This window comes from Tauraco erythrolophus, chromosome 23 (genome assembly GCF_009769465.1).
Source record: "Tauraco erythrolophus isolate bTauEry1 chromosome 23, bTauEry1.pri, whole genome shotgun sequence".
Lineage (NCBI taxonomy): Eukaryota > Metazoa > Chordata > Aves > Musophagiformes > Musophagidae > Tauraco > Tauraco erythrolophus.
Window position 1 is genome coordinate 5,906,331 of NC_141487.1, and position 12,647 is coordinate 5,918,977.

General features: G+C 49.4%; 1 protein-coding gene across 2 annotated transcripts in view; it reads left to right on the forward strand.

The window, feature by feature from the left end:
* Positions 1–1,006: 1,006 nt before the first annotated feature.
* The window catches only part of LOC104373420 (tyrosine-protein phosphatase non-receptor type 11), a 37,103-nt gene continuing 25,462 nt past the window's right edge, over positions 1,007–12,647 (forward strand). For both annotated transcript variants that reach the window (XM_086625516.1, XM_009979319.2), the window contains exon 1: positions 1,007–1,265. In XM_086625516.1, the coding sequence (XP_086481642.1) occupies positions 1,258–1,265 (8 nt within the window). In that variant the 5' untranslated portion in view covers positions 1,007–1,257. The remainder of the gene's footprint in view (positions 1,266–12,647) is intronic.

Sequence of the window (12,647 nt, forward strand, 5' to 3'; positions counted from 1 at the left end):
GGGCCTGAAAGCTTGTCTGCATTTTCCAAGTGTATCATCTGATCTGGTAAAAGCTGTTATCTCTCCCTGTAAACCTTGCTGTCTCTCCACGTTAGACCTGGACATGTTGAGATGCTTGGGCTATCTAACTTTAGGTACCTGTGTCAAGTGGCTGAGATGAGTGTCCCTGGCTAGTCAGGGTAGAAAACTGGGTTCTGTTCTGCATCACCCTCAGGAAGTGACTATTTCTCTCCATGCCCCAATGAAGAGACTGGACCCTAACTTGGGTGCCTCACAGCTAAGTGGTCTACGTGTCCAGAAAAAGCTAGCTCAGAAGGGCTGCATAGAAACACTGCTGCCTGAAGTACAGTTGTCTTTCGGGCTCAGCAGTATGTGCTGTTTAACGTGGAGAGCTGGGCAGTACGTTTCCCCAGGGAGCTCACAGGGTGGAGGGATGCGGTGTGCGAGTGATGGGTTAGGAACCGGGCTCCGGAGGGCAGAGGAACCAAGTCAGAGCCAAATGAAGGGACTGCTTTACAAGCTGAAATCAGAAAACCCAAAAAAGCAAGCAGGAATGCACAGGTGTTTCTGAGTATCTCCCGAAGGAGGGTGGCAGTCCTGTCTCCAATGGGAGTAGAGCCAGGATCAGGGAGCTGGTGCTCTCCCTTCCCAGCCACGCTGAAGGTGATGACCACAGTTTCAGCATAGTCGCTCAGCGCTGAAGACCTGGAGCAGAAATATCTCTTGCTGCTTTGCATGGAGGAGGAAGAATTCATGGCAAGTGCTGTTCAGATACAGGAGCTCCAGAGGATGTAACTTTGCCCCTTAGCCATTTCTTTCTCTTTCTTTCGCTTTGGTCGCCCATAAACTGCCAGATGTCGTCATGTACCGTGTGTGTGGTGGTTACCCTCCCCAGTCCCTTCTAAACACTCAATTCACAGCTGCCGGCTTTGCACTGATAAGAGAACGAGATGACTTCCTTTTCTTCTCTCCACCCCCACTCCCTTCCAGAATAAGCTGGGCTGTTTTTTGGTAAATAACTAGCTGTCACTTCTTCACTTGAAACTTTCGAGGCTCAACCACCTTGGCCAACCCTCCTGAAGGATGCTGGAGGCTGGAACGTTCCTCTCAGGCAGCAAACTGCCTTCTGCATCCTAGAGCAAGCTCTCCCCACCTCCCATAGCCTACAAATCTTACTGCCTTTTGAGCTGTCCTGTGGTTTCTGTGGACTAACGCATCTCTCTGCGTACTCTGCCGGGTCTGGAGCCTTGACCAGTTATGGTGAGGTAGGATATCTGTTCTGTGTATGTCTAGCTTCTATTTTAACAAAGCTGGTATTTCTGAGTGGAAACAAAGCAAAGGGGAGAAGCCACGGAGATCATCTGGGTAGTTTAGATTGCACAGAAAAGTTCCACTTGTGCTATAGGAGGATGTGAGCTAATAACAGCCGGAGAGCACCTACGAAGGTGTGGGTGCTATTAGGGTGGGAATAGTGATTAATAGTGCTTGTTAGGCATAGACTAGCAAATTCTCTGCAAATGCGCAAGATTCTCCAGTGGAAACTACCCTTCAGATGTCTCTGCAGCACATGGGTGATGGTAACTTTCTCCTTGTGCTGGTTTCAGCACTGGGAAACAGTGTGTTGGCAGTTTCATTTAGATGATAGCTATGATTATTGTTAATACGATTACTGAAGAGGCTTTTGGTGCTGACTGCAGTCTGGAAGAGGTTATCCCTGCTGTGAGCTGTATGTTATTTTGTGAAGTTATTAGATTTTTATCTTGTATTACCTTGTTAGCAATGCTACATTACTAGTTACTCACTTATCTCTTCATTTACCTTGCTGTGCCTCTAGCTGAGCACGCTTTCACGTGCTGATAACTAGCTTGCCTGGCTCAGAGCATTGTCATTTCAAGGTGCTGGACACCTCTAGCTGGATTTTGTAGATGTTTACAAACGGCGTGAAATGACAACGTTTAGTCAGAATGGCAGTTTGTAAAGTAGTGAAGGTTGTAGAGGGCAAGAGCTATAAAAGCAGCTGTGTGTGGAAGGGGCTGCTGGGGTAGGGACGGGAGTATGAAACGATCTGTTTGCCAGGTCGGGAGGCACAGCAGGCGAGTGCACGCGTGAAGACAGCAATCCTGTCCGCTGGAAACACGGGGAACGGATCCGGGGCAGGAACTAGGCTGTGTCTGAAGCCATGTTTGAGGTTATTAAATGCAATGGGATCGTTGTGCAAGCGGCTGTGGCTCTTTGCCATGGAGCATAATGTGGAGCGTGCCTTGGGTTTTCCTTCCTTCCTTCCTTCCTTCCATGGGTGTGCAGAGGGCGTGGGCTGGTCTGCAGCTCTCTGCAGGGATTCAGATGATGAAAGCTCCTACAGCCCGTTGGTAGTTTACATTCCCTTGTATCTCAAGAGCATCCTAAGGCTTTTGCCCTAGCTGCGTTTCAGTGCCGTTCTCTCACGTGTTGCAAAGTGACTGGTTTCTCAATGTCTGGTCTCTGGGTGTGTTCTGCTTCACTGGATCATAGCAAAGCAGCTGAACTTTTCTGCTCCAGGAGGAAGCCTGTCAGTCAGACAACAGCTGGGCTAGTTTCGGTGCTGGCTGGTGATATGTATTTTTAATGCCCCAACTGTCTGGCAGGTGGGCCTGCAATTTAATTTTAACTTGCTTTATGAGAACAAAAACATCTGTAATATACAGGCCAGTAAACTTCCATTGATGGAGGGAGTTCAACAGAGATTTCTCCTACTATTAGACCCTTTGAGACTAGTAGGTAATGCTTTCTCAGGCTGAGGTTAGTGTAGGTTGGTGTTTATGGTGGTCCTAGCAGCGGAATACCCTTTGACTAGAAAAGGCTGATTCAAATATAAGTTCAGTTCAGGGAATTAATTCAGAAAATTTGAAAACTGCAGCTGAAAATAGAACCTCGCACACCTTTTGAGGTTGATGAGCTCAAAACAGCTTGAGGGACTTAGCTGCACCTTTTTTCAATTAAGAGAACATGGGTGTAAATCCTCTGGGCAACTTGGAAGAGCCCCAGCTGCCAGTTTCCTGCTGGTGCAGGTGAGTATAACTGGGTGTTGAAATGCACCTTGGCCTGATAAGACTAGCTCTGCCTCTCCCATTCGGTGGAAACTGAGAATTGTCAGGCAAAATTTGTGTCTTTTTCCCAGCAGTTTCGGTCTTGTGCTGTGCTTCCTGTCCTGTGCCTCGATGTAGCATGTACGAAACCCAAGCACTGACTAGCAGCTGACTTCTTTGCCCACTGCCATACTGGCCGAGGTCTGGCTGCACACTGGGGGGGGTTCCCGAGGCTGCAGTCCCCCCCTGTGCCGCCGGCCCTGGGGACTGCTGGGGCTGGCTTATGGACTGCGTGGTGGGATAAGGACCTGAGGACCACCAGTGAGGGTGTGCCTGGAAGTGGAGGAACCCGTGCTGAATGTTAATGTTATTTCTGGAGGGAGCAAATATTTGGAGTCTGAATGGGGACATTAACACAGTGCGCATCCTGTAAGTGATGTTTATGTTTGCTTTGAAAACAAACCCAAACTGTCTCAGCTAGAGCTTCAGCCCTTGGGGTACGTGCTCCTAACTCACAGCACGATCAGTGGGGACTGTACCTGTAGCAGCTGGGTATGGCACAGGAACAGATTTTTGCCCTGAAAGTGCCCATCGGGCACATGGTTGCTCCTAGGTGCGTGCAGGGAGCGTGCAGGTTGGGATAGCTGGGGGTGAATTGCTGGTTCTTTTCTTCGAGTCCCATCGGTTCTTCTCTGCAGATGACAAAGAGAAGTGCTACTCTGTGGTCTTCCCTCCCCAGCTGCTTCTGACTCGAATTTTACCAGCTATAAATGTTAGTGACAGGCTGACAGCTAAATCCTTCGCTGGTATGAATGATTCAAAGGGAGAGGTGGCAGGTTTAGGGTTTGTCCTTTGTCAAAGACCATCCTCTGAGGAAAGGTGGACAGATGGCTTACCCTGCAGTCTCTGTCCCAAACCTTTACTACACTAGTCATAGAATTCAAGTTAAAGTTTATATAACACCCCTCTGCCCAAATCACCTGGGTATCCCATAACTGACGGGCATTCTTGGCCGTAAAGAGGGGCTGTATTTGTGTGCGTAGTTCACTTCCCGAGCAGCCCAACAACTTTTGAGGTGGCCGTATGTTTTAATCAAACGTACAACGAGTGGAAATACCATGTCTAATTTCAGAAGAGAATGGGAAACTTGATTGACAGATTTACATGTAGAGATGTTAACATGCTGGGTTTGCTGTATCCCAAGATGCTGAGATACTTTGCTCTAGCCAGGTTATGAATGTTGCATGGCCTTTTGGGGAAGTACAAGGGATATGGTTTAATGCCCTACTGCAACGTGGGCATTAAACCATAGGTAGGGCAGTCTGTTCTGACCTAACACCCTGAGGTAGAGTAGGGGCTTGTTTTCTCCTAGTCTGTGTTTGAGCCAAACCTCTGTGGGATACTCCCCATGCTGCTTTCTGATACCTGGCTTCAGGTGCAACTGGAGAGGCTGTGCTACTTGGGCCAAGAGGAAAAGTAGCCATCCTCCACCTTCAAACACAAACAAGGGAAACTATTGAGGTGCAGAAGTGAGGGCTGAAAACCACATCTTAAAGAGCACGCTGAGACTTCACTTTCTGCAAAAAAAAAGCTCCCTTGCAGTGTTGGTGGCCCATGCTAGGAGGGCTCCGCTATGACCAGAGAAACTGAGCATGGGGAAAACCTTTTCACACGGTGTGCTCTTCTCTTGGCTATTGCCCAGAACTAACTGAGTCTGCAGTGGTATCTTTGGGCTTTGACAGGAGTTGGTCTGTAAATGGCTGATTTTCTTCATCTGTTACAGCTCCTATGCCAACGTTTCTACAGTCGTCTTTCTGATGTGACTCTGTCCTCAGAGTGCTCTGGTATGACTGTTGGTAACACATGTAAATCAGTGGAGATAGGCCATTGCAGGATAGATAACTGTGTGATGCTCTAAAGAAAGAACTCTCATCCAAGCAAGAGCATGTAATATCTTATTTTGGAAGTGAAAATGTAAGTTTGCACTTGTGGTAGAAGGCCAAGCTCTCTAACAACTCCTCCTTCCTTCCTGCCTTCGGTTCTTAGTTTGAAGCATCTCTTCCTGTAGCTAGAGAGGACCAGCTGGAGCCCGATGTTTGACAGTGTCCTTCCGTGGCTATAGTTAGGCATGCTGCATATGGTAGCCACGAGGCAATGTGAGTGTGAGAATACCCAAACATAACGGCCAACAGGCACACTCTGTTTTGCATTGACCCACAACAGAGAGGAACGACCAGTTAGGCTTTTCTCAGATATGTGGTAGATGTCCCCTATACCACCACTGTGTCCTAATGCTCACTCTACACCCTTTGGATACTCTCCTGGCTGCATGAGTTGGCCGAAGAGATACCCAGAGCTGCTGCTTCTGCCGCCAGCCTGACCAAAAGTGCAGTGTACTGGGTGTTAGGACATTGTTGCAGGAAGTCTTTTTAGCAAGGGGAGAGCTCGAGCAAGATGTGTGCTCGAGTTTGTGCAGCCTGTTGCTGTAAGGACCAGAGCTGCTAGACCAAGTGTTTGCAAAATGATGGAGCATGAGCGATGGTAGACCTTCAAAACGATACAGGCATAATCCCTCGTTTTCTGCACACGTGTGCAAGCGTGCTGCAGCCTCCCAGGAGGGCTCCAGGGGCTGGCCTCGGCAGAGATGCAGTGGCAGGTGCCGTGGCACGGACAGCAGCTGCTCACGGAGCTGGGGTGAGGAGGAGAGGGTAGGTGCCATGGCGGGCAGGTGCCACTTTCTTTCACATCCTTTATGTGTGCCCACGCGAGCGTGTAGCATCGTGCTGCAGCTGAAGGCCGGGTCACGCGCTTGTGCTCCGGTGCCTTGCTGTTTGCTCGAGTCCTGTGGAGCACGCTGCCGGTTTTGTCTGCAGATGATGTGTTTTTGTGCCCTGGGTGCTAATTTTGTCCATGGCTTCCTTTCCTTGTTGCTGTAGGACGGTTATCTGAGGAGTGCAAGACATGGTGGTGAAAGAGGTTTTCTGTATCAGTAGTGTGAGATGGGCTGTGAGGAGGTCCCCAGGGCAGGCAGAGCCTTCGAACGCTCTGGCTTGATGTGTGCAGCTGGGGGGGTATCAGGGTCTGTGCAGCCACTTCAACTTGGATATGGCCTAGGCTAACCTCGATGGCTGGAAGGATCACTGAGACAAGTAGCTGTGAAATCAGCATCTCCCGTGAGCTCTCCTCTCTTTTACACCTGCTGATCCTCCTCCATCTTTCCTGAAGCCAGGGTGAGCTGTGTTGCTAAAACTAGAGCTGAAGGATCCAGATAGAAATGCCACCGGAACAGGTGTGTGACTAAATGAGCAGCAGAAATGGGGCAGCTTGTGTGCCAAGAGCCCTTGCTGAACTGTCAGCAGGAAATCATCCCAGCTTTCCTGCGAGTAGCTGAACGTGGATGCAGAAGAGATGTGCTGACAGTCTGTTCTGCCTGCAGCAGCCGAGCTGCCCGTGTCCGTGTCCATGGCTCTTGTGTGCTGGCTGGGACAAAGAGCTGCTGCAGAGCCAGGAGAGCCCATGGGAGGGCACTCAGCTGGGGTGCTCTGTGTCACAGCCTCCCTCCTGGCAAGTGCGTATTTGGGTCAAAAGGAAGAATATGAATATGACCGTCTTTTGTCTTTTTTTCTCTCTTTTTTCTCTCCCCGTAGCAAGGCTGTCACACTGGGTATCTAGTGAGAAGGGTAAGAACATGACCTTTTGTCTGTAAAGTTCATTCAGGCCTCCTTAACACAGAGAGTGAAAACCATGTGCGGTGCACTGTGGGTAGAAGTATTCTCCACAAAGGGAAGGTCTGCGTTTGCAATTTCTGACTTTTCCTCTGGAAATTGCTATTTTTGATCTGATGACTCGATTGATAGTCTTGGGTTTCCCCAGAGAGATAGCAGGTGACTACGAGATTGCATTTTGACTATTCACATCTTAGATTATGTGAAGCCTTTTTAGAGAAGTGAACTTTGCTCACAGACTCTTCCTTTCCCCCAGCGCCCATGCTCTGGCCTGGGTAGAGCAGAGCCACTTCCACGGAGCGAGCGGTCAGCGATGGAGCCTGGGCTGGGAGAGCCGTGGCAGAGCACAGAGGTCACTACTGGACACCATTGGCAGTTGCTAGGTCAGCCTGGAAGCTTGGAGTCCTTTTCAGGCTCTTTGAGCTGTGTATTGTCCTTCCAGGCTTGGTCAGCCTTAATGGATATTAGACCCAGCTTGGAGGCTGTGTTTGATAGGAGTGGGAAGCACCAGTCCTAGTCCTGGTCTCTCTGGGTAAACTTCAGCAAGCCACGTTACTTCTGGCCTCTCCCACACTCTTCTTCCCAGGCTTCACATCATGACATCCTGTGGCAGGGACCACTCTTAGAGCTTTCTGCAGTATCTGTCACGGTGGGACTCTGCTCCTGGTTGTGGCTGTGTTATGAAGGGAGTTAAGAGGTTGACAAGTTCCACCTTAGCATGCTTGAATGAAGGGCTGCTGTGCCTGCACTTGTCACTGCAGGCTCTCAACCAGGAGACAGCTCAGAGAAGGACTTGGCTACATCTTTATCAGTCCAGACTGTGTCTTGGCTACACAGCAGCCAAGTTAACAAAGGGGAATGTTTCTGCACACAGTTGGAGAAGTGCTGTCTTGGATAATGTGGCTGCTACGTCTCTGTGGTTAAGTGGCCAGTCACTGGCTCCAGCGATGGAGGGCATACTGTAGCTGTGTGCTTTGGTTCGTATTAGTGAGACAGGCGAAAAGAGCGGGGTCTGTTTCGAGTGGAAAGAGCGTCAGTCAAAATGCTAATTTTAACAGTTTCGCATTAAAGCAGAGAAGCAGAGTGAACCCTTGCAGACTCTGCAAAGCAGAGAGTCTGGGACCGCAGAGTTGCCAGGTCCTTTGGATGATGTGTTCGCCTGTGCATCCATCCTGGGCAGAGGAACTGATGCGTAGCCTTAACTGGCTGCTGTTTCTGTGACAGGAGTTTTTTGTGGTGTTTGTCCTTGGAGTGATTTCTCTCTGTTCTGATGTCAGCCAGATTTAACAAGCTATCTAGTTTCTTAGGTAAAATCATTGCTTTAGACACCTAACCGACTTGAAACCCTTTGCTGAGACTGTGACAGAGATGGGGGAGATGGGGTGGATCACTCAGAAGGTGAATGAATGGGACAGCACATGAAGAGGGGAAGATGTGCCAATGGCAAGCATGGATTAGAATAATTTAGATAAAGGGACTGAATCATAGGGAGTAGATGAGTGCAGAATCTTGCATGTGTCAAGGAGATGGGACAGATGTGAATTTATATTAATTAACAATTAATGCCAGCTGAGGCTCCGGAGCCAGTAAATGGAAACTGTCTGCACCAGCTCCCTGCCAGGAGGGTGTTGCCTGCTCCTGTTTTTGTAAGGCCTGCAGGAAAAGAGCTCCTGGCGAGTGCTTTTGCTTCTAGCTGGGTTTTGTACATGTACCCTCCTCTTCCTGTTTCAGCAGAAGCCACCCCCTTCCCCAGGATGGCAGCTGTGGGTCTGTCCAGCCGCCATCCTCCAGGTCTCCAGGGGCAGGATTGAAATTGGAATTAAAAGACAAAGTCATGAAACTGATCTTACCCGTGTAGTCAGAGGGCATTGCTAATCTCTAACTAAAACCAGTTTCTTTGACTGAAACCACTCTGCCCAGTGCACTGTCTTGCAAGTGACATTTATAGAAAAGCTTTTCTGAAGAGCTGTATATGAAACCCTTTCTGAACGTAGTATTTGAGTTTCAAACCAAAACGTGGGTGGTGAATTAAAACTCCTCTTTGAGTGTGACATGGAGGAGCGTTAGGTATGCTGCTGCTCTGCAGCTCAAAGCAGCTCTGCTTTGCCTTTCCTGGAGGCCATCATCTAATGGGCAGAGATGTAGGCTGAGGTTTCCATTGCCTCAGCCAAAGCTGTTTTACACCCTCTCTGCACAAGCATCAGTGGCACATCCTGCAGAAAGGCAGTGGGCTGGGGATGGTCTCGCGAGGGACTGGCCCAGAGACTGCAGAATGAAATGGAAAAGTTGCCCTTGCCTTGATATTGATCTTTGACATGTTAGCTGGCTTCAAAAGCTGCTGGGAAGGCAGAGGGTGCTAGAAAGGGGGCTTGGCTTTCCAGAGACATGGAGGGAGGGCTTCCCTGGGCTTGAAACCTAAGCTGCCAAGGGGGTGTGAGCAGTTCCTATAGCCTGGTTTCAGTGGTGCAGCAGGGCGTGAAGATGGAGCAGCGCTGGTCATCCCTCCTGGCAGTGTTGGTAGCTGTCAAAAACAGGACCAGCAGCTTCACTGGGGCTTGCCAGTGGGTTTGCATCCTGGGCTCTGGTATGCAGGACCAGGGCTCCAGGTTTTGTGTCTCTGCCTCTCCTGCTGCTTTGCCGCACCTGGGCAAGACCCTCTCTGACCTGAGCCTGGCAGAAGAGTTCTGCAGGACCTGGCCATGCATAATGCGCACCGTTAGGCTGATCAGCTCCCCAGTGCTGTCTGTGCCTGCTGTTGTCGTGCTCCTTTTCCTCATCCCTTCTCTCTGACATAGTGCTCTGCATTGTTCTGGTTGTGTTTTCCCTGGGGAAGCCCCTCTGTGCACACGCATTCGCTAACCATATGCCTTGAAATTGAATAGGGGGGGAAAAAAGTGCCGAGCAAAACCGGGGCTATTTCACAGGGTGTTGGTGGGAACCTGGCCGTTCTGAAAGAGATGGGGCTGGTGGTTGGAAACGTGCGTGCATCCTCAGCCTAGACTGGCTGGTGCCCACAAAGTGGGTTGCTAGCATTTGCTTTTTCTTGTGGTATTTAAATCCAGTGGGCTACACCAGTTGGTTACAAGAGGAGTCCACAAAACCCTGTGAATAGCTGCAGAGTTTGGCTGCCAAACTGCCGATCTGCCCCTCCTGAAATGAGAGTTTGATTTCTGCTTTGCAGCAGAAAAGGGTCTCTGGCCCCTTCCAACCCAGCACACCTTTTCACCCTTGCTGTTCAATACTGCTCTTTTTTCAACTCTTGTCCAACTGTTGTCTGGGGGTAGGGGTGGGGAAGCTGGTTACTCCTGTCTAAAGCGTGGCAGGGTTTTATCCTGCTTACCTGCTGTTGTACAGCTACTCTGGGAGTCTGTGTTACTTTTATTGAAGGGTTCATCAGGAACCAGGAGACCTCAGTGGTGTCGCATGAAGTACAGATCATGCTTCTGTGCCTCTCTCCCAGATTTGTCACTGGAATCTTTCTTTGGGTATCAAAACCTGTTGGCAAAGGGGCATAGGGCATCTTTAAAGCACTCTGCCCTGTTTGTGAGAGTGATCGGGGGAGGCTGCGAAAAGGCTGGAGCCACCGTCCTTCTCTCCGAGACAGTTTGAGAAGTTGGTGAAAACTGTAATCTGCTTGTTGGGAGCAATCCCACCCGCCTCTGTTCAGGGTCAGGGCCTCAGCAACCCGTCCATCTGCTCTTCACTACTGCTTGTGCTGTTCCTTATCTTTAAGTGTTGGAGTAAACAGCCCTGCTTGTGGAAACAGGCCAGGCTTTCTGCATAAACACCGTGTTTGCTTTGAGTTGGCTGTTTGTGCTAGTGGTGAGAACTTGGTTTGTGCAGAAGTTGGACTCTTTAAATGAGCCAAAGGACATGGGACATCTAGATCCTACTGGAATTTGGTGAAAACGGGGTGTGTACCTTCTCAGAGAAAGTAGTTAACCGTTCTCACTGGAGTGTGTGATCCATTAGGGAAACATCCTGTAAAATATATAGGGAAAGAACCAAGACAGGTTCTATAGAAGGGATGGTTGCATCCCAGAGAGTGCAATGCAGGCTTCTGTACCTGCTATGGAAATTAGTATGCTGATTTAGAAATGTAGTAAGAATGTTTTCGGTTGTTTTAAAGTTCTTTACTGAAGTCTTGGGGGATATTAGATGATGTGCACTGGCATGGTTAGCTGTCATGATGCTGATCGCTTTAGGAAAATGAAAATATTTACCTGTATGTAGAACCGAATAGGTTTGCAGGGTATAGTTATTTAATACACTCCCTTGAGGATATTCTTGGTGTGAGTCTTCTGATAGGATTTGAATTGAACCAGACTAGATGAACCAACAAAGGAGGCTGTGCGGGCTCTGTCAGGTTTGAGAAACGCAGCCATGCCTGTGTAGAACAGCTTGAAGGTAGCACTACTGACACTTGGGATGCTTTCTGTTTTGCATGGTGTCCTGAGTAGTTTCTAGAAGGTCTGCTCTTCCTTTGGCAGCCTGGGGGGTTCATAAACTGAAGAGCTGCTGGCAGTGTGTGGTGGTCTGACGATTTCTCACAGTATGGGCTTCCTTGCTCAGCTGGACCCCAGGTGGTCTGTGAGCAGCACCCTGCTCCCACCAGCAAGTTTCTCCTGCTCTTTGGAGAGCTGCTTCCTACCCTCAGTCATACCTGCAGAAAGCCCCAAACATGCAAGCAGGAAATGCATTTTTCATTCCTCCTGGAAACTGGCATGACAGATATTGGTCTCTTCAGTAGGTGGCATTCCTCTGACAAATGGGTCTAAATGTTCCTGCTAGCTCTGGGTCTTCTACTGTAATCTGGTACCTTGTCCAAGTCGCCAGGCAGCTGAGGCCAAAGCAGCCTTGCCGAGTGTGCGGGCGTGATGTTCCCCAACCACAGGCAAGCTGTGGGGAGCCTTGCTGTTCCCAGAGGCAGCGGGGTCTCAGTCCCAGTCTAAGTAAGTCTCCCTCAAAAAAAGAGCTGCTTCTCTGTTCTCCAAGCCAGGATCCTGATTCATGTGTGTTCCTCCTCCTCCATACCAGAGGTCTCTTGCAGGAATCAGACAGCAGCGTTCACTCAGCCCAGAAATTTGCACCTCCTAGTCCCATTCTAAGGATTAATAACCTTGCAGAGGGAGGATTGCTTCTGTGACTGTCCCAGCTTCATTTCTGCTTCATGTCGTGAGAGCTCAAGTGGTATGTACCCTTCACTGTTCAGCACTGAAAGGAGCTTCTCTGTTGTGTGCAAACACAAACTGATGGGTCTTATATTCCCTTTAAATGGATAATAAGAGTCTGTATCCTTTAAGCAGCTCTGAAGATTTCTTCCTATTTGCTGAATAGGAAACTTAGTCTTGCAAAAAGCACTGCATTGCCCCACGTTACGCCGGCTCTCACAAGCCATCCTTCTTATTTCTCTGCTGGAAGAAGTTTCAGTTGTTTATTTGCTCGACTGTCTCCAAGGGCAGGGTCCACATCCTCCCCTTCCTTTGCTGCGGTGGAACTGGGGGCTCCATCTGCCCTGTATTGACAGCATCTGCTGTGAACATTGACCCTTGCTCCTGGCTAGTGTCGAGAGGCTGTAGCACGGCAGAAGGGAAGTCTGGTGGCGGTTGGTCCCCTCCTCCCCCTTTTCCAGTTTCTTGAGCCACCTCGTCTTGCTGGGTTGGAGTTTGTGGAATCAAACAGTGCTAACCACACACGAAGCGCGTAGGCAGTGTCTCTTGAGCCACATTTACTTTGATCCTCTCCAAGCCTAACAAAAAGAAGTTTTGCCATTACAAACTCTCCAAATTCTCTTGCTGCCGTTGGGCTAAATTGGCCCCCAAACCCAGGGAAATGAGGGGCTGCCATAGATGCACAC